General features: G+C 37.7%; 1 protein-coding gene across 1 annotated transcript in view; it reads right to left on the bottom strand.

The window, feature by feature from the left end:
• The window catches only part of LOC126251888 (hemocytin), a 541,167-nt gene that overhangs the window by 19,053 nt on the left and 498,950 nt on the right, over positions 1-23,164 (bottom strand). Inside the window, exons 70-76 of the mRNA XM_049952591.1 lie at positions 22,184-22,390; positions 21,667-21,786; positions 16,122-16,277; positions 12,831-12,974; positions 10,819-10,941; positions 4,330-4,488; positions 1,174-1,267 (exon numbers count right to left, since the gene is read on the bottom strand). Coding sequence (XP_049808548.1) covers positions 1,174-1,267; positions 4,330-4,488; positions 10,819-10,941; positions 12,831-12,974; positions 16,122-16,277; positions 21,667-21,786; positions 22,184-22,390 — 1,003 coding nt within the window. The remainder of the gene's footprint in view (positions 1-1,173; positions 1,268-4,329; positions 4,489-10,818; positions 10,942-12,830; positions 12,975-16,121; positions 16,278-21,666; positions 21,787-22,183; positions 22,391-23,164) is intronic.

The raw sequence follows: 23,164 nt of genomic DNA, 5'->3' as shown, positions 1-23,164 counted from the left end.
AATGACATTGCAATTCTGTCACAGACAGCAAAGGACTTAGAAGAACAGTTGAAGAGAATGGACAGTGTCTTGAAAGAAAAGATGAACATCAACAAAAGCAAAATGAGGATACTGGAATGTAGTCAAATTAAATCAGGTGATGCTGAGGGAATTAGGTTAGGAAATGAGACACTTAAAATAGTAGATGAGTTTGCTATTTGGGTTGGTTGGTTGATTTGGGGGGAGGGAACCAAACAGTGAGGTCATTGGTCCCTTCACATTAGGGAAGGAAGTCAGCCATGCCTTTTCAAAGCAACTATCCTGGCATTGGCCTGAAGTGGTTTAGGGAAATCTCAGAAAACCTAAACCAGAATGGCAGGATGTGGGTTTGAACCGTCTTTCTCCTGAAAGCGAGTCCAGTGTGCTAACTACTGCACAAACTTGCTAAGTTTGCTATTTGGGCAGCAAAATAACTGATGATGGTCAACAAAATAACTGATGATGGTCAAAGTAGAGACGATGTAATATGTAAACTGGCAATGCCAAGAAAAGTGTTTTTGAAGAAGAGAAATTTTTTAATATTAAGTACAGATTTAAGTGTCAGGAAGTGTGTTTTGAAAGTATTTGCATGGAGTGTAGCCATGTGTGGAAGTGAAACATGGATGATAAACTATTAACTCAAGAAAAGAATAGAAGTTTTCGAAATGTGGTTTTACAGAAGAGTGCTGAAGATTAGATGGGTAGATCATGTAACTAATGAGGGGGTCTGAACAGAACTGGGGAGAAGAGAAATTTGTGGCACAACCTGGCAAGAGATAAAATTTTATATGACTAGTGAAATCTGTCTACAAAATTTCTGTAGCAAGAGCTCACAGTACCCAGCACAAGAACTCACAGTAGGAGAAAACAGAAATAAACACACAACAAATAACTGAGAACCTGGTCTTGAGTGCTGCTGATACAAGTCAATCCAATCAGCAAGGGCAAGTTGGAGATCTTGTTCCCAATTGTGGTATTTAAAAACATTAACACTGGTTTTTAAAAACACTGAAATCTAAAATTTCCTATCTCTCAGATACCTGTGTGTGTGTGTGTGTGTGTGTGTGTGTGTGTTCCACAAATGGATGGACATTGGAACTTTATCATTGAATAGATAATAGTCATATTTCAAAAGTATACAATAATATATCTTACAGTCACACTTCTTGCAGCAGCCATCATCAACAAGAAATTCTTCTGGGCAACTCAGATCTGTTGGGCAGTTTGGTCTCGTCACTTCAATCTGGAGCTGCAAAAAGATAGACAGATTAATTTTCAGTTACTGTGCTAATATCATATTCATCATGATAATTATACACGTATATTTCAAATATCATATGAAGGGAGGTTACAGCTCTTCATTTAGAATAACATATTATGCTCCAGGAGATGCAAATCACAAATCTATGACAGCTACAACCATAGAAGTGATTACACTTTATTTTGACAGTTTCTCAAACTTATTAATATATTGGTAATATCTTACAATCAGCAGTCATTGTGAAAGTAACTAAATTTGATCTCTTCTGTGTAGCACAAAACATGCTTTTTCTTGTGCAAGTATAAACAAATGTGTACTTCATAATTATGGCATGGGAGCTGAAGTGTTCTGCAAAAGCTCCCTACAGTAGATACTGCTGTTCTCCTGGGCTTCAGTCTGAAGACTGGTTTGATGCAGCTCTCCACACTAGTCTCTTCCTTGCAAGCCTCTTATCTCTGGGTAACTACTGCAACCTACATCCATTTGGACCTGTTTACTGTATTCAAGCCTTGGTCTCCCTCTACAATTTTTGTCCCTCTCATTTCCCTCCAGTACCAAACTGACAGTTCCTTGATGCTTCAGGATGCACCCTATCAACTGATCCATTTCTTTAGTCAATCTGAAACCCAAATTTCTGGTTTCCCTAATTCAGTTCAATACTTCCTCATTAGTTGTAAAATATAACAATCAAATGTCCAGCATTCTCTGTAGCAGCTTATTTCAAAAGTTTCTGTCCTCTTTTCCATATAAGGCTACACTCAAGACAAATATCTTCAGAAAAAGTCTTCCTGACATTTAAAATTGTTGAGATTCACATTTTACTATAATGTAATATCTTTAATGTCTATAGATGTGCATTTTTTAAAGTTTAAAGTCAACTGCTAGTAGTTCTGTATTATTCTCCATGCAGTGAGTTATGGGTACAGTTGTTCTGTAATTATGTGTTGCACCTGTATTGTCAGACCACATCTCAACAGGTTATGGTTCACGGTTACTCAACTGGCAAAAACAAATTTTTAATTGCACGAAAACAACTGTTAGCTGAAACACATGGAAATAAGTTCATCAACACAATGAATATGGTGCTTATTACTGCAGTACATGGAGTGTAACTAGAAATGCTGTCACACGATAAACACAACACATGGAGAATAGAAGTTGAAGCACTGCTCATCAAAAAGGCATTAAGGGTTACGTATCTGGTGACATACTGCAGCCTGCAGTGCCTGGTGAAGATTAAGTACTCTCTGCTGCAGAATCTGTATACAAAGCATGGCTAGTGGCAGGCAGAAAAGCAAATCCAGAGTTGATTTTATCTATCAATCCCAATGACCTGAAGTAAGTAAGGAAATGCACAGCAGGTATGGCTTCAACTCAAATGAATCTGTGCCTCCAAAGGATCTGCTTACGATGCAACACTTCTCAAAATGCAACTTAGTGATGATGTGACACAACATCTTACTCAATCTTCGATGCTGCGGGCATGTTACAAGCAATGAATATCAATACAAATGGTGACCAATTGTCAATTAAGCTTCTCTAAAGTCTTCCATATAACTATGGGAACTTTAGATGTGCTACTGAATCCCATAAAAATCATGGAAGAACACAACGCAAGGATTCAGAAAGACGTGATGGTGCAAGTGGCATGATGACTGTTAAATCAGGTAAATATTTTGTGAACAAGTCAAAATTGTGAACAAGTCAAACAGTGCTGTGAGTGACAAAGACATGTTCAAATCAAAATCAAAACAAAACAAAAAGCAACTTCCTTAGCAAGAAGGGACACAAAGTAGATGAGTGCTTTTTCAAGAAGAAAGTAGGTGTGCAAGCTGCAAACAAGGTTGATGGAGCTCATTGCTGTTTCTCTGTGGGTAATGCTGTTCAGAAGTTTTGTTTCTCCAACATTTTCTGGCACACAGACTGTAGCTGCACATTACACATGTGCAACAGTCTAAAAGTGTTCACACACATGGCAGAAATGCCCAAGATGCTGGAGTAGGCAGTTGTGTGTGCATGAGGTGTGCTTTCTTGTGTGTGTTTGTCTTTTGTGATGAAGGCTGTGGCTGAGAGATTTATTTGAGTGTCTTTTAATTGTGCCTGTCTGCATCTTAATGTACCTCCTTTACGATAAGTGCAATTTATCTTTTCCTACATTGTAGCAATGCAAGATAATTTTATGCTTGCAGACAATGATGCTACACAAGTAACAGCTAAAGGTAACATACACATCCCAATGCATGTGGTGCCATCTCCATAACACTGAAAAATACTTTGTACGTTGAAAATCTCAGAACCTAACTCACTTCAGTGACACAGGTTGTGGACAACAACCACAGTGTGATATTTGAGAAAACACAAGCAGTTATACGAGATACTAACAGTAAAGTCCAATTGATTGCAAACAGTGTTGGCAACTACAAACAATGGAAATTCCAGATTGGATTATCAACAATATTATGGAAAGTATAGATTGCTACTCACTATAAAGATGAGGCATTGAGTTGCAGAGAGGAACAATGAAAAGATTGTTACACATTGAGCATTTGGCGAAAGTCTTCTTCAGAAAGGAAAACACACAGACATTCACACAAGCAAGCACACCTCACAAACACATGACCTCTGTACCTGTTCACTCTGGCCAGAATGTAAACAGTGCTGCTTCAAATGGAAGCAGCATGCGAGAGTGGAGTGAGGTATCATTATTTGCAATTGTGTCTTGCAATTGTATATAATTATCAGGTTAACCTATGTAATTTATCCCATGCTTCTGCAATAACTTATTGCTATCTTAATAATCAGGTCATGTGGGAGATGACCCATTCCCGAGATTTATTTTCCATTTCCTGCACATGCTGAGGGATGGGTTTCCCTGTGCACATGCAAATATACTACTATTTGACAGACTGAAACTTATTTCTCTTATTACAGCAGTGTAAAACAGTCATTTTTTTTCTTTTTTGCTAAAGACAAAAGTAGGTACTATAATATGTGATTTTATTAACTTAGGGTACACTGTATAGTTTCAATACAGAATTACAGCTGCTAACCTGTTCACCTATCCTGACACAGCTGAAGGTTGTGCAGCCATCAGGTGATGTCCATTTCTGACCCTCAGGGAACTGATTTCCTTCACTCATGCAGTACTGTTGTTCACAGTGACCACAGCATTGTCCAGACTCAGGAGCAGGTTCCACATATCGCCACCCCTGTCACAAGATAAGATGTCAATATTTATTTTTAAGAGTTGAATGAGACATGGAAATAGCACTTGAATAAATGTAAAAGCACTGAACAAAGTCCTATATAAAACAAGCAATCAGCTTTCATGAGAAATCATCCTAAATATCCAGGATGTACATATAAAATATAACCTACTCATATGGAAACTTCATAATGTATATACACAACAAAAAGTAATAATTTAACAAAAAAGGATGAGAATAACTGTGGCGAAAATATATGACAATTGTTGTATGAGTCAGTATTATGAGTGACAAGAGATGTGTTAGAGCTATAGCATCCCACAAATACGGAGCTAATTAGAACATGAATAGTTTTATATTTGAGATAGAGGAATGAAGCAACTGTTGCCCTGTTTAAGCAGGCATGCATCAGAAGTAGCTTGAGCCATTTTAAATAAGCATTGCCAGAAATATAATTGACCCCCAATCCATCCAGATATAATCTAGAGCCTTAAAAATGTGACATCTTATTCCAAATTTCATGGAAGCTCTCCTGCAATACTTGCAAGTCTAGCAGTCCTGGAAGAAAGGATATTGCAGAGACATTCTTAACCACAGCCTGGGGAACGTCTCGAGAATGAAATTTTCAATCTGTAGTGGTATCTGTGCTGACATAGAACTTCCTGGCAGATTAAAACTGTGTGCTGGACCAAGACTCGGGCTCAGGACCTTTGCCTTTCAGGGGAAAGAGCTCTACTGACTGAGCTACCCAAGCATGTGACTCTGAGCCATCCTCACAGCTTTTCTTACACCAGCACTTCATCTTATACCTTCCAAACTACACAGAAGCTCTCCTGCGAAACTAGCAAGACTAGTACTCCTGGAATAATAGCGATGTTTTATATAACATAAGTGAAAATAAAACTGGTGGAAAACAGATGTTTGGAAGTAATATGCTTCATAATACAAACCAAGAGAGTACAAGCAACAAATAATTATTTATAGCTGCAAAACCAAATAATATGTAAAAAACAGTTTAACTCAAAATTTCAAATGTCTCACAATTTACTCTGTAGCATCAGCAAACACAAAATGTTTTGGAAAGTAACAGTACTGGCAATTTCAATTTGAAAAGTTCATAAAAAATGCACTGAATTTTTATTGGAAGAGACAGATGTTTGGGTGTCATACACTTCACAAACCAGTTCAAGAGCATAACAATAACTTATCTAAGAAATTTATTGCTGCAAAATCACAAATTTTGGAGAACAGCTTAAATAAAATTTTCAGGTATCCCATATATTTCAAAGCACTCTTCACAACAGTGCATTGTGCCATCCTGAGGAATTCTCAATGCACTTATACAAGGACATAAGACAATGTAGGTGTTTTGGTGGCTATTTTTTCCTTTATGAAACAATGAGTAAAATTAATCAATAATATATTTAATCAACAAAATTCCATTATAAAGTGTCATTCTCTATTCCCAATTATGATGAACTGGACATACATTGATTTAATGTTCTGTATGTTAGACACTAATCTGTTTATAATTTCTTCTATTTGAGTTTCACAGGTCCACATTCTATCAACTGAAAAATGGCTTCTGCTTAGTCCACATTTTGTTCATTTGCATGTTCAGAAGAAATGTTTGTAATGTGAACTGTAACTAGTCACACAAAGATGGCTGACAATAGTAATAAACCATACCTCAATCTGGTACACTGTATGTGATCTCTCAGGTCATCTCAGGTTGACAGATTAATGGTGTCCTTTTTGGTTCTTAGCTGAGTTATTGTTTCCATTCTTCTGCATGATATTTTGGCAACTGGTCTATATTGTTGACCTGGTGTCACGATTTCTAGCTGATTTTTACTCTTGGCATCCACTAGGTCCTTTGATGCTGTCCTATCAATAGTGCTAAAAAGGAACAGGTACTCAGGTTGACAAACTGAATGACCTTTTCAACTCCATCTAATCAATGAATGGTAGACTCCTGTGGAAATGTGGACCCACTGTATTACATTCTTGTCAAGAGAAATACAAAGTTTTCTTTCAAATTAGTGGCACATCCAACTAACAATCACTGCCTGTGCATGAAACAAAATATGTGGTCTTCAGTGAAAAGACTGGTTTGATGCAGCTCTCCTTGGTAGTCTATCCTGAGCAGGCCTCTTCATCTCTGAATAACTACAGCAACCTACGTCCATTTGGATTTGGCTACTGTATTTATTCCTAGGTGTTCCTCTGCAGATTTTGTACCCCAAACTTTCATTCATAACTGAGCACGCTATTCCTTGAAGCCTTTGAATGTGTCCTATCAACCGATCCCTTCTTTTAGTCACATTGTGTCATAAATCTCTGCATTCCCCAATGTGATTCAGCAACTCTCATTGGTTATTCAGTCCACCCATCTAATCTTTAGCATCCTGCTATAGCATGCTTTTCTTCGGTAGGAGCATATTTCAAAAGCTTCTATTTGAGGTGCTTATCTGTACAAGTCTATACTCCAGACAAATACATTCAGAAAAGACTATCTTACATGGAAATTTATATTAGATGTCAATAAATAACTTTTTTTCATTAGTGTTTTTCTTGCTGTAGCCAGTATAAATCTTAAATCCTCTCTACTTCAGCTGGCATCATCTATTTTTCTGCCCAAATAGCAAAAATCATCTAATTTCCTAGCCTAATTACCTCAGCAACTACATTCAATTAACTTTGCTTAACTTTTGATGATGTTTACTTTACAATCTATATTAAGGACGCTTCAACTGCTCTTCCAAGTGCTTCACTTTCTCTGACAAAATTAAAACATTATCACCAAAACACAAAGTCTTTATTTCTGCTCCCTGAACTTTTAATTCAATTTCCAAATTCCTCCTTGATAACCTTTACTGCTTGCTCAATGTTCAGATTGGATAACATTGGGAATATGCTACAATCCTGTCTCACTCCCATCTTAACCTGCTTCCCTCTCATATCTTTAATCTCTTGTAACTGCAATACAGTTTCTCATATATAAGTTGTAAATAATCTTCCACTCCCTCTATTTTACCCCTGCTAGCCTCAAAATTTCAGACAGCATATTCCAGTCAAACTGTAAAATTTTTCTTTAAATCTATAAACATAGGTTTGCCTTTCTTCAATAGGGTCAGTATTGCCTTGCTTGATCCTGCAATTCACAAACCCCAAACTGATCACCCCATAGGTCAGTGGCAATCAGTTTTCCCATCCTTCTGTAAATTGGATGGATAAAAAAATCTACTGACCAAACAGTGGCAGAAGAACACACATATAAATGTATTGAAATCATCAAGCTTTCGGAACCAGTGGCTCCTTCTTCACCCTTCTCCTACAAACTGAGATTAGCCCACACTCTTAACATCCCCCAACCTTCACCATTGCCTCCCAGAGCAGTGATAATTCATGATCATAAGAACCAGTCACAACAGTACAGTGTTCTCAACCTCTCATCTAAGGCAGTCTCCCCTCCTGAGTTATCTGAATTATTCAACGGTCTCACTTTCAGCCCTAATCCTGCATCCAATCAATGTTAACTGGAAATATTGCTTTGCAACTCAATCCAAAAACCTTTCCAACAGCAACAGAACAGTTCTGACCATGATCCCAACTTGATCCACCACCACTATCGCAAAATCACCCCCTACAAGCCTTCCAATAATCCCTAACAACCAGTATTGCTTCACAACACTTCCTCAACTTCCTACAACATGACCCTAACCTGTCATCTGCAAAACATGAAGAAGGAACCACTGGCTCCAAAAGACTGCAAATTTCAGTACCTCTAAACATATGTTCTCCTGCCACCACTTGGTGAGTAGATTTTTTATCCATCCAGTTACATTACATTTTTGGAACCTGATTATTTTTGTTAATTTACTAAACTGATGGTTTGAGAGTACTCGCAACTGTCGCCACCTACCTTCTTTGGAACCAGTATTATTAGATTCTTCTTGAAGTCTGAGGATAATTTGCCAATCTCATATATCTTGTACATCAGGTGGAATAGTTTTTTCATAGCTGGCTTCCCCAGGGATTTCAATAATTGTGAGGAAATTTTGTCTGTTCCAAGGACCTTGTTTCCACATAGGTCTTTCAGTGCCCTGTCAAATTGTTCTGACAGTATCATCCTCATTAACTTCCTGTTCTCTTTCTATAATATTGTATCCATGCTCATTTCTGTTGTATAGTCTTTTTATAAACATGTTCCACCTTTCAGCTTTCCCTTCTGTGATTAGTAGTGGTTCCCCATCTGAACTCTTGATATTCATACATCTGCTTCTGTTTTCTCCAATGGCTTCTTTAATTTTCCTGTAGCATACATCTACCATTCCACTGCTTATATCTACTTTTGGAGGCTTGTCTTTGGGATCTATCCATTTTGCATTTTATGTCAATCTCAATTTTAGATATCTGTGTTCCCTTCAGTTGATGTATTTTTATATTTTCTCCTTTTGTGAATAAAGTTAAATACCTGATGTGTTATCCACAGATTTCTACTAGGGTTTTTATTTTTACCTATTTGATACTCTGTCGCATTCACTATTTTATCTCTGAAACTTGCCGCTTGTCTTCTATTGTACAATATTCCAGGCTCCCTCTGAATCTCTCACAAACTCTGGTTCTGGCAACTTATACAGGTACCATCTCATTAATTTCCTATCTGTTTGCAGTTTCTTGAATTTTAATCTATAGTTAATGAACACAACTGCTTCTGAAAATGACCTACAGTTTAAAATCTGGTTCCAGAATCTCTTGTCTTCCCATTATAAAGTCAATTAAAAACCTTCCCGCATCTACAGATCCCTTCAACGTATGTAACCTTCTTTCATGATTGTTAAACTAAGTGTTAGCAATGATTAGATTATGCTTTGTGCAAAATTCTACCAGGTAGCTTCCTCTTTCATTCCTTTCCTCCAGTTCATATTCTCCTACAATGTTCCCCTCTCTTCCTTTTCCTACTACTGAATTCCAGTTTTCTATCACTATAAATTTTGCATCTCCCTTAAGGATCTGAATAACTTCTTTTATATCTTCATTCGTTTTTAACCTCTTCTTTATTCATTTTTTCAATCTCTTCACCGTCTGTGGAGTTATTGTAATAGGTGTTGGTGTTGTGTTATCTTGGATGTACAATGCTGTTCATAGTAGGTTTCTTTCTTTAAATCTCAGTTTTTAAATGACTGTATTCCCTTTTGCCTGCCTCATTTTTATATTTCTTCTTTTCATCAATTAAGTTCAATATCTCCTGTTATAGCCACAAGGATTTCTACTAGGCCTTGTTTTTTTACCCGTTTCGTCATCTGCTGCCTTCACTATTTCATCTCTCAGAGATACCAGTTCATCTGCTATTGTAGTGTGACCGCTCAGATTTTCTCAGTATGATTGATTAATGACGTGCTCCCTGATGTTCAACTGAGTTATTGTTTCCATTTCATTCAAAATATTTTGACAACCAATCCGTTTATTTTTTGGAGGCCTGGTTGTAGTTCAGGAAGTAAGTGAGTACACATAATAGCAGAACTCATTGCACCTGAAGAAGATGACTTAGTCAGCCATTGAAATATTATGCATAATGTAAACAACAATTCGGCTGAATGTCTGGAAGCACACCCTTAATTATCTAGTATTCATTTCCTGTGGTTCAGTCAAACTTTGACAAATGCTCCCTCTGAAATTCTCAACAATAAGGCATCACAAGTTTGGTAGTTATTATTCTGAAGTCTTTATTGTCTTGGGTCAAAACTCCGCATATTTACAGTCCATCAACTTCTGAATATGGCAGGCCTGCAACAACCAGTGGACAATGAGAAGTATAAGTAATCTGTTCTGGGCATTGTAGGAACTCCTTGTCCTGTATAGGTAGCCACTTGGGACAGTCCCAACTTGTGAATCTTCTTGTGTATTTCTGTTAAAGTGCTCTGCCTGTTCCCAATAAAAAAAGGTAAAATTTTGTTGATGCAACTGGATGTTTAATTTTCTGCAGTGAGAAATTCTCTCACAGAATGATTTTATTTTGCATCACTGAGTCATTTTGTAAAACATTACAATAGGGCCATCTAGGACAAAGCAAATCACCAGTAGTGTTTTACATGTAGGCTTAAAGGACAGCAACAATTTCAAATGACATATTTCAATAAAGTAAAAGTAGTAGGCGTATGTTTTTGACTCACTTAATATGAGTGTGTATGTCCACATTATTCGAATTTTCCCTTTTACCTTTTTTTCTTTTATTACATTTATTACTTGCATTGTTTTTTTTACCTTTGTTTATGCACTTCAGGCCATATAAGTGACTTTAGATAGTGAATAAGAGTAAATTATACATACCTCAGAGCAGTTCATACATTCCTGCAAATTGACTTTCCGGTAGACTTGGCCAGTCACTTCATTGAAAAAGCAAGTGACACTTTCACACTTGTTGCCAGAAGGAGAAGGGTAGGTTGTGTTAAACTGAAAGAAGATATGGGGGAAAATATAAAATACTGAAAATGTTCACATTCTTATAGTACAATCATAAAACATTATCTTACTTTCTAATAATAAAAATGGAATATTGTACTGAGCTGATTAAGTGAACTCTGCACGATAACAAGTTTCAGCGTGTAGAACGTGTTTATTTTTTAGTCAAATTAGAATCGAGTGACTTGATGATCTACTGTTGCTTGACTTAACTGTACAGAAATGCTTACTAGCTGAAATGTATGCAAAGATTTCTTTGATAAATATGGAACAAAGAGAGACAGATATGAATGGAAGGACAAAACATTGAAAAATTGCAGTGCCTGCTATGAATAATAAAGTGTGAATTTTGATTACTGTCTCACTGAAGCACATTAAAAGTAATAATGTTTGAGCACAGAGAGTTTGAAATTATGCCTGTAACATGTCAAAAGTGCCATAATTACAAGCATATACTGCGAATGATGTCTCTATTTTTCCAGAAATACAGTTCATTACTTTCAACTAGTTACAGTGAATTAACAGATGAATCAAAGGAAGAACATTTTATGTCAAATTAAATAGACTAATCTAAGAAAAAATTTAGCTGCAGTGACCACTGCAATTGATCCATCAGACTTACATGTGCCATCTATCTCCTCAGATGAAATCAAAAGAGGAAGAGAGTTGCTGAAATGTTTGATATGTATGTTACCAGCACATTTCATACACTTATTATGTTCAGTTGTGGAGAAACATAACTGTATATTACTGTGTGTTCCATCATAGCTCACTATAAGAATCGTTTCATAACACTATTTTAACATTAACCAGTGTTATGGGATACACTACTGGCAGAATTTATCCTCTGCTATGATACATGTTGCAGCATACCATATGAAAAATGTTGAAAGACCCCTTAATTAAAAAAAAATTGTGCCTGAGAGCAGAAATTATCATTATCCCACAGAGAATCCACAAATATTTGGTTCCTCTATGTCCATATTTGACACAAAGGAATGAATAAAGAAAAATAAGGAAAGTAGCCATTCACTTGCAATTAATTGCTGTGAGGTGCTTTCTAGCTACTGCTCTTTTTCTAGTTCAAGAACAAAAAAGACTGTACCACACCCAACCAAGAAAACTCAAAAACACACTCACCACAGCCTTTCCTCATTTTTGTTTATTTTTTCCATCCTGGCCTTCGTATTGTACATAAAGATTTAAATCACATTGTGTAAGAAACAATACCACCAACCAGGTTTGCTAATGTGCTGCTTCCCGGACTTGGGTAGGTGCGCCGGCCCTGGATCGAATCCGCCCGACAGATTAATGATGAGGGCCGGTGTGCCGGCCAGCCTGGATGTGGTTTTTAGTCGATTTTCCACATCCCTCTATGTGAATACTGGGCTTGTCCCCATGTCCCGCCTCATTTACATGACTCGCAACTTTTGAATCACATTTGCACTATTTCATGGTTTACACTAGACGCAGACAGCTGGAGCACACTAATTCTGTCCCGGGGGATATGGGGTGGCAGGAGGAAGGGCATCCGGTCACACCTAAAAATTAACCATGCAATATCCCTACTTAACCCTGCCGACCCTGCATACAATGTGGCACAAAGGAAGTAGTACAAGAAGAAGTCTAAGAAACAATACTAAAGCACAAGCCAGACAGGCAAATGCTTTGCAATTGCTAGAATGTTAATGAACTGAGGGAAATATCAGTTTACTTGCTTTTCAATCTGAGAACAAACAGATGTTTTTAAATCCCTTCTTAACTCCATCAGATGTATTCACAGCAATTACAGAGTTACAAACTCACAAGAAAGTATTTTGCCTATTTATTAAACATTTTCAATTTTTTACAAGTCCGATGGTTATTTCAAGCACACTCACACTGTATACTTCACCCCCTTCTTGACAGCCAATGGGGATTCGCTGTTTGCAACATTGTCCTTCAACATTCTGCACCTCATAAGCAATGTTTGTGTCAGTTGTGTTTTCTTCTGGACAGGCAGTCAGCACTGCGTCTATTTGGAACTGTGGAAGAGAAACAGGTATTAGTGGACTATTAGATTTGCTGGACAATTTGCTATTGTAATACTGCCCAAATATTATTGCTGCCAGGGATATTATGTTTCATGAATTTCATACAACAGAGGAATGAAGCATATGATATTGCAGTGGTGAGTACAGCTGTTATGAAATAGCATATTTGCAGTTGTGAATATGGACAAGTATCAGCTGTACAATGGAATGATAACAATGAAAATTTGTGCTGGACTGGGAATCAAACTCAGATTTGCCACTTATCATGAGTCTTACCTTTTGGCTATCCGAGCATAACTTGCAGCCAGAACCAAACTTCCATTTGTCATAATTCGGAATAACATGCATGTTTGCGTGTCTGAAGGACCATTGCATCGTAATTCAGAATAACATGCATGCATGTATATCCGAAGGAACATTGCATCATAATTCAGTATAAGATTGGCACTGCAATGTTGTATTTATCCGCTGACACTGGGCAAGTGACTTTCAAGTAATATGTCTCCCCTCCATGGAATTAAATATAATAGATGTATCAGTAAAAGTTGTAGACACATGGTTGATGACATATGGAAATTTGAGTCAGTTGTGCTTAGATAGCCAAATGGTAAAGTGACTGCTTGTGGTAAATGGGAAGTTCATTGAACATGTTTCCAGTAATATACCCACAAAAAAAGAAGAAAAGAAGAATTACATAAGGCCCAAAAATTAATTGATTTCCAGTTTTCTCTCTCTTTTTTTGGGTATCCTCTAGACTGACAGACTTAAAAATAAATTGCTTATTACTGGCCTGATACCCTCTACTGTTCATAATCAAAGCAAAAAGAAAAGCACCAACCAAAATAAAATCAATAATATATGAAAGTTTGTAAATATTAATTTTTTTGATTATCATTACTCATTTAAATTATTGTGAACATGGCTGGGACAGTGAATATTTTTATTATCATAATCATTTATAAAGAGTCAACTGTCCTTCAGTATGAATGGTCATGGACTCAGGCAACCTGCCCACATAGTAGCAAAGCATGCTGTTTACCACAAAATGCTTCCCTCTACATAATTTTCTACGTGGTTGTCCTCTACTATCTCCACACACCAACTCTCACTCTTCATCTTGCTGCCAGTACTATTGACTGCATCTGTGAATCTGTTGCAGTTTGCATGTTCCTATTCTTTTCTCCTGGTGGACATTCCCATTCTTCATCACCTCTTACCTGTTCTCTCCACCAACAGAGACTGCAATGACTTCCCCCATTCTCTTTTTCAGTGTGTGTGTGTGTGTGTGTGTGTGTGTGTGTGTGTGTGTGTGAGAGAGAGAGAGAGAGAGAGAGAGAGATATTCTTTCCTTGATGTCACCATGTCACTCATGGTGAAGGGTTGCCAGTTCCTGTTCCTCCAAATGTATCACCATCAAGCAGTGACAATCATGATGATGAATACAGACAAATAAGTGCAATCATCCACCAGTGACACTGGCCCTATATTTACACCACCATCATTTTCTTGAGAACCTCACAAAACTACACAACGTAAACTCAGTGATCCAATTAGGGATTTAGATTTTCCAAAGTGTAAAGCCAAACTCTTGGCCACCTGACTGCAGCTCTGGAATCTCCACTCTGAGACGGAATGTGTGCCTGTGTTTCACGAGCATCAGAAAAAACGTGTCTCATTTCAGTACTGAAGGCAACATTACATTCTACAGTGACATTGAAGGTTTCTTGGAAGACCTGCACTTTACATACAAGCCAGACAAGTGGACCTTCTTTATACATTGCTCAAAAACAAGCCTGAAGGCAGTTCTGTTGCACAAAAGTAATGAAAGACCATCCACCCCTGTTGCATATGCTGCTTTAGCTAAAGAAAATTATACCATGTTGAAATCATTGAAGTGTGTTAATTACAATAAGCATGAATAGCTGGTATGTGGAGATTTCAGTCACTGCAATGCTTTTACATTTGCAAGGGGGTTACACTGAGTATTGCTGCTACCTATGTGAGTGGAACATCACACAAGAAAAAAACACTACATTCAGAGGGAATGACCTCTACAAACAGCTCTGGTGCCTGGGTCAAAAAATGTTGCTGAAGAACCTCTAGTGAATCTGAACAAATTTGTTCTCCCACAACTGCCCATTAAGCTAGGATTCATGACAAAATTTGTTGACACTGTACACTAGAACGAAGCAGCTTTTCAGTACCTACGTAAGAAGTTTCTACAAGTGAACACAGTGAAGCTCAAAAAGTGGTATTCATTGGTCCACAGATATGCCAGCTTATGGGGAACACACACTTTGAGTCCATTCTAACCCCTGATCTGCTGCATCAGTGGCATTATTATTGTGACATGACAAAGTTGTTCTTGGGAAACAAGAGAGCTGAAAGTTACATGGACCTTGTGGATGAACTCATTCATGCTTATAAAGTCACTGGCTGCAACATGGACAGTAACAAGCATTTGCTTTACTCCCACTTCGATGTTTTCCCAGAGGACTTTGGTACTTTCAGTAATAAGCACGGCAAATGGTGCCATCAGGACACTTTCTCATGGAACAGCAATACACAGGATGGTGGGTTATTGCTACGTAGGCTGATTTCTGCTGGATGCTAGAGAAAAATCCTCAAGACACCATTCACAATTGTAAGGCACAGAAATGGCACAATTATACTAGGTAAGTGCAACGAATGTATATGTCCTATTGATTACAGTAGCAATATATGTGAAATGCAAAGTCCCAGCTAACATGTAACTCAGAGCTAGGAGACAATTTTAATCGTGATATCCATGTTCATTGGATCTATGAAAATCATCTACTTTGGTTTCTGCAAAAAAAATTCCCTGTTGACCAGTGTTACCTAGGTTCCTTTGTTCAATACACATTTTAGCATATTTTATACGGATATGTTTTGCCTTTTTTGATACCCCTTGTTTATATTCTACCAGAATGTTCTATCACTGTATTCATTTTCACTTCTTGCTCACTCTTTTTTTATATGGATAAAAATCACTAACATGCATAGTGATATAGCAGAGTCCAGATTATGACAACTAATCAATCCATATTTTGGTTTTAAAACTAAAGACAGTTAGCCACATATTCGTAGTTTCTCGCAGGATCAAGACCAGCTACATACCGTTCCATTGAGTTGGAGACAATAGTACTTTGTGCAGTGATCAGCAGATTCCCAGGTGGCAGCCTCTGGAAACAGCTGCCCATTGAACAGACAGCCACTCTGCTTGCATTCTCCACAGCAACGAGCTGGTGAAACAGGTGATCGATACTCCCAGCCCTGGAAATATAATGATAGTAATTATAGACAATAGTGATGACTGAGCTGCACACTGCCATCATGGTAATCAGGCTCATGTGTTTGGGAGGAAAAAGGATTATGGATCATGGGGGACAGAGATTTCTATTATATGAAATACAGTAAACTATTCTGACATCTTGGGAAGCCACTATGCAATACTGGTGAACCTACTTCTTTGTCTGGCAACTGTATATTAGTTTTCTTGAGAGTATTTGATCAGTGCTGACATACTTCTAAATAGCTCTAATGTTGTATTACTGATACGTAAACAATACCAATAACTATCACCAAACAAATTTGCATAAAGTTCTTTTCCAACTTGGAAGTTAAAATGTCTGAGAATACTTGTAATATGATGTTGTACCCTTTAAAAAGCTGAATATCTAGTAGGATGACTGGTTTGGCAGTTAACATGGATTGCATACAACTGAATATAATCAAAATCACCAATAAACAACAGTGAAATGCTAGGGACTGGGTAGTGGATTCTATTACACAAGTGACAGTGCATCCCTACAGAATACCTAATGGCACAAAAGTATTGACCAGGTTTTTGGAGCACTAGTGTACAAGGTTCACCTCAGCCTTGTCTTTGTGTCTGAGATGTCATAAAATTACCACCATTGCTGAAGAGATAGACACACATGGCTAGAAAGGCTAGACACTACTGGATAAACATTTACATCATCAATGAAAAAGTGTGCCTCTACAAACATGTTCTCTCTTATAATACTACTTTCCTGTGCAGTCTGGTGGAAAAATTACAATAGAACCCAGGTTCTAAGTTAAGCAACATTTCCAAATGGTTTCTTTTATTTGAATTTTATAGAAAATTAATATTAAAATCTTCACAAACTATTATTTGCTTTTTTGGCTTTTAAGTTGACATAAAAATAACTCAAATTTTTCTAACAATATTTGAAACTTTTCCAATCACTTGTTTGAATAGATCTAAAAGCAGCAGCAGCTCATAGTTGACAGCTTTGAGGTGCAGCTGCCCCAAAAGAGCTATTTTTCAATCATCTATCACAGAATTTAAATTATCAGGAAGCATTTTGAGTGTTTTCCACATGGATTTAAATAACAATATAATTTTTTTATTTGTTTGGACTGCTAATTTATGTAATGATATGACCAGTTTCGATTGTGTTTTAGAACATTGCTAGCACAACTGAAACCAGTCACATCATTATGTAAATTTGGAATCTAGACAAATTGGTATGATAGCACACACTACCAATGTGTTCCAAAGTGCTGCGCATAAAAATGGGATTTTTCTGGGGCTCATTCCTCATGTTCCATTGGTGATAAAATTTTGGTTTAAGTGTTGGGCTAGGGACCATCTGTATATCCAACAGAAGGATCATATTATTGCAACTGTCTTACAGAACAGGGTCAATTTTCTAATATTATACACTTGCTCAAGCTTAGGTAAGTGGAGTAAATCTGTTGGTTCTTTTTGCATGAGATGTGGTCTATGGTGTGCCTTAAGTGGCTTATGGAGGCTTCATTTATTTCACGAACAGTTACTGAGAAAACGCGAAAATAGAATTTTCACCATTTTTTCACTGTCAGCATCGGATACCTAAATAACTAACTACAGCAAATTGCTCAAATTTTAACGATATATTCTCTAGGTATTTATCAAGTAGTTCTTTATCTGTTATCAAGAAACACTAAAAAAGCATGGTTTTTGGATACCAAAACTGAGAAATGAATTCCAAGACAGCTATGCACAGAATGTGGCAGAAAGATTTGTGATACATTTCTAAGATCCCGATCTCGAATAACCTGAGGTGTAAAATTAGATTTACATTATTTCAATATCACTCCAGCAACCTATCAAAATTTTACTGACTCATAAAGTTCTTTTCATGTAAGTGACGTGCCCTGCCATAGAAAGGGAAAGAAGGGAACCAGTGGAAAAATGCTCCTGACAGAGCACAAAAAAGATGACTATACTCCTGGTTAAAAGATTCTTGAGTGAAGAGGGGGTTCCAGCTTTCTTATTCTACCTTCATCAGCTCCTTCAAAAATTTTCCCAAAAATTTTGGCATGTGAACATATTCACACTTTTTTATGCTTAGAGAGAAGAAGACAGTGTCAGAGGGAAAGAGATGGAAAAGTAATAAATATTGGAAGATAGTAGATAGTGGTAATGGTATAGAAGGAGCAAAGGAGACAATGGCAGTGTGTGAGAGAGAGGGACACAGTGGCAGTGGAACATAGTTGACACTGAAAGAACAGTGCTAGGAAAAGAGTGAAGGAGGCAGTGCAGTGGGAGAGGAATAAAGAGAAGGAGAAAGTGGAAGTGAATGAGACCAGTGATAATGAGAGACAGAGTCTATGATAATGACAGAGTGGAAGAAAGAGCTAGCGAAGTAAACAGAGACAGGCAGTGGGAAGGAATGAATGAGATAGCAGCAGTAAGACAGAGCAAAAGGAAGAATGGCTGTAAGAAGAGACAGTAGTAGTAGGATAGAACAGCAGAGACTGCAGATCTGAGAAGGAGATTGTGAGAGTGAGAGAGATAGTGACAATGAGGTAGGCTGAATGAGTGAGTGAGAATGGGCAAGTGGGAATGGATGCATGTGAGATTTACACAATGGATTAGTGGGTATGAGCAAGTAGAGTTAGGGGAGCTTGTGGGAGTGAGAAGTGAATTATATGTTAAAAAGAGCTGGAGTATGTTTGCATGCCAAAATTTTTAAAGGTGCTGAGGAGGGTAGAATGAGGCAGCTGGTACCCCACTATAATAGTCAGTGTGTTTTAAACAGGAGCATATTTGTCTTTTTTTGTGTACTGATTTTGCCAGTTGTTTAAATTTTGCATTGAAAATGAAGATCGCTATTCCACATACTTGAGCATATAAAGTCTTATAAGATTTAGTTAATTACAGTCAACTTTTATATAACTGTTAATACTGAGAGATATTTTTCAAACAGGCAGTAGTTAATGTTAAGGCTGTACCCTGCAGTCAGTTCCATCTAGCAGAGATTTTGCACTGTGACTTCTATGGAGTACAGCTCTTATTGGCTTCTAGAAGGCTCAGCTATCTGAGGTTAATGGAGCTGCAGAAAGCCACACAATTTTCACACCTCACTGCTTACAGTGAAGGGGGATCAACACTGTGGCTAAACCTTCACTCTTGAATCTCTCTATCATACTCTGATCTGTCAAATAAATGTTTCATATTGATGTTTTGATAGTGTGGCATATATTTCTTTTTATTGCTGGCATTGGGATTTCTAGGCATGCTAAGTCCATAAATGTTTCAACAGGGTGCACTAGAATAAGTGAAAGTGTCACCACTTAGAATGACACTTAGAATGAAAATTTTTTTGAGACGTAAATGAAAGGGACAAAAACATCGGTAGAAGTCTCCAGCACTCAAGAATTTGACCACACTGGTAACACATTCACAGCCTTCTGCAATACGGAAACTATTAACCACATCTGGTTAAAAGTAAATTAAAATAAAATAAATGTAAATGAAAAGTTAGACTGTACAAAGATTACTTAAAGACACTATGAAAAAAAGAACATGCTGTGGAAAAGGAACCCCAGGACAAGAAATTTTTTCTTTGCTCTCACATTTAGATGTTTTTTAAATATAAGTAGTGCATCAGTGTGAAGCTTTATACATAGCATAAAGCAGAAAACTACACTGAAGTGCCAATGGAACTATCGTAGGCATGCATATTCAAATACAGAGATATGTAAACAGGCAGAATACAACATTGTAGTTGGCAATGCCTATATAAGACAAGTGTCTGGCGCAGTTGTTAGATCTGTTACTGCTGCTACAATGGCAGGTTATCAAGATTTAGGGGAGTTTGAATGAGGTGTTATAGACGGCATATGAGCGATAGGAGTCAGCATCCCAGAGGTAGCAATGAAGTGGGGATTTTCCGGTACAACCATTTCACGAGTGTATTGTGATAACAGGAATCTGGTAAAACATCAGATCTCTGACATTGCTGTGGCCAGGAAAAGATCCTGCAAGAACAGAACCAATGAAGAGTCAAGAGAATTGTTAAATGTGACAGAAGTGCAAGCCTTCCACGAACTGCTGCAAATTTCAATGCTGGGCCTTTAACAAGTGTTAGAACAAACTGTTCAACGAAACATCATCAATGTGGGCTTTCGGAGCAGAAAATCCCACTTGTATACCCTTCATGACTGCATGACACAAAGCTTTACACCTTGCCTGGGCCTGTCAACACTGACATTGGACTGTTGATGACTGGAAACATGTTACCTGGTCGGACGAGTCTCGTTTAAAATTGTATTGAGCAGATGGACGTGTACGGGTATGGAGACAACCTCATGAATCCATGGACCCTGCATGGCAGCAGAGGACTGCTCAAGCTGGTGGAGGCTCTGTAATGGTGTGGGGCATGTAATGTTGTAGTCATATGGGACGCCTAATATGTCTAGATACCACTCTGTCAGGTCACACATATATAAGCATCCTGTCTGATCATGTCCATTGTGCATTCTGACAAACTTGGGCAATTCCAGCAGGCCAATGCGACGTGCCACATGTCCAGAACTGCTACACAGTGGCTCCAGGTACACTCTTCTGAGTTTAAACACTTCCGATGGCCACCAGACTGCCCAGACATGAACATTATTGGACATATCTGGGATGCCTTGCAATGTGCTGCTCAGAAGGGATCTCCACCCCCTCATACTCTTACGGATTTAGGAACAGCCCTACAGGATTCATGATGTCAATTTCCTCCAGCACTACATCAGACATTTGTCAAGTCCATGCCATGTTGTGTTGCAGCACTTCTGTGTGCTCATGGGGGCCCTACACATTATTAAAGTTGATCGCCTTTGTAACTAAATGGTTAACGTCACTGCCTTCAGTTGGGAGGGACCTGGGTTCAGTTTCTAGTACCGCCACAGATTTTTTCTGAGATAGAGAGGTCTGGAATGGGGTCCACTCCGCTGTGTGAAACCAAATGAGGAGCCGCTTGAATAAAGAAGCAGTGGCTCCACCAGTATTCATCTACTGGCAACAACAGGTGGAGGGATTGGTGACATGCTGATCACATATCTCACAATCACACATCACTCCTAATATTAGCTATGCAACAGCTGGGCAATTGGTACAGCCCTAGGGCCAAATCCATGAGTGATGTTTATGTTTATTATAATTGTTGTAACTACTGTGCCAAACTGAACACACAGTGTGATGTTCAACTGTGCTTATGGACTAACACTTGGTACTTTTTAAATAATGATGTAAACATTTTAGAATCACTTGATCAACTATATTTTTGTTACATTTAACTTGCAGTTCTCAATTCTGATAGAAGAACATTGTATCACTGTCCCTTCATCCAAATGTACTGACCTCCTGGCATTGTGTTTGACATTTCTCAACATGTGTCTTCTTTGCTATACCATCCTCTGTTTCCTCACATGATAAGATAACACAAGGATTTCCATCAGGTGAAGGCCACTGTTCTCCAACCTTTCAAAACAGAAAGAAATTGTGAAGTGTTAACAGAAAGCAATTCTATGACATATTATTTGAGATGCAAAAAGCACAGAGGTTTCAACTGATCTACAGGAGTATCCTCTTTATAACTACAGAGCAGCAAAAAATGCACTTTACTGTGGCAGGTAATCCAAAGCTGGATATTAATAATTCTAGGTGTTCTTAATCAGTACTACATGACAGAAAATCAAAATTAAAGTCTCCATGAACAATGATTCTACAGTTATGTCTGCATAACATTCTTAAAACTGTTGCTAGCTGTTTTATGAAGCTCAACATGTCTCCTGCTATCGGTTTTTAAACCATTAGTGCTATTAGCTTGGGCAATGAAACAAAAGATGGGAGGAGTGTATTTTTAAAGGCTACTCACTTGGTAGGTACGTCCTCCCTCTCGACATGCGATCTTTTCATAGAGAGGGCAGCATTCGCCATACTTTTTCTTCTCTTCTATTACATAATCTTGATCAGTTACAGGTTCAAGACAAGGACTTATATTGCACTCTGGGTGATATGGGCCTGGTGTGCTTCCTATGCACTCACAATATTTGCAAGGGCCATCCTGCCATTGTTCACCAGGCTGAAAGCAGAAACACATCATGAAATATCCACTGAAACAGTAAAACCAAATAATAATTTAGAAAAAAACTTTCATCTTTTTCAGAGATAGGCACATGATCAATTTATCCATCAAATATTGGAATTACTTGTGTTAACTTGTTAATACTGATGATGATTATGAAAAGTGTTGTATGCAAGACATATATGAAAGTAAAAATGGCGGCTAGTGTAAAAGTCTATCATGCATCTTGGTCAAAAAAGTGTCGATTTTTCTGGTAATAAGAAAGTGTGTGTACAATATAAACATGAAATATCAAAACTGAATGACCGTGTTACTAAATTACAACTTATGATCAGTGAACTGAAAGTGGATATTAGTAAACTTACATTAGAAAAACATGAGCTGATGTTGACACAGGAAATGACGACAGAAAACTCGCCTTATTTGGATAAGTTGACAAAAGATATATGCATAAACCGTTAACAGAGTGTCGGAAATCAAAAAAAGTGTGAAAGCAGCATAAAATTAGTGCACAACAACGGCTGTGATGTGTTATCTACGATAAATTATGAAACCTCCAAAAGTAAACAAAGTGCTCTTGCATCATCAAACGCACAGTTGAAATATGTTGTTAATAACATTGAAAAAAAGGTAAGGGATTTCAGTAAATTTGAATGTGTTATTGTCCTGCCTGGAACAGATGATGTAGTTTCAGATATCAAGGATTACCAACACACTGTGAACATGATACTCACAAAATCTATGAACAGTAAAGTGATTCTGTGTACAGTG

This window comes from Schistocerca nitens, chromosome 4 (genome assembly GCF_023898315.1).
Source record: "Schistocerca nitens isolate TAMUIC-IGC-003100 chromosome 4, iqSchNite1.1, whole genome shotgun sequence".
Lineage (NCBI taxonomy): Eukaryota > Metazoa > Arthropoda > Insecta > Orthoptera > Acrididae > Schistocerca > Schistocerca nitens.
The sequence above is the reverse complement of the archived record's forward strand: the minus strand, read 5'-3'. Positions and strand labels throughout refer to the sequence as shown.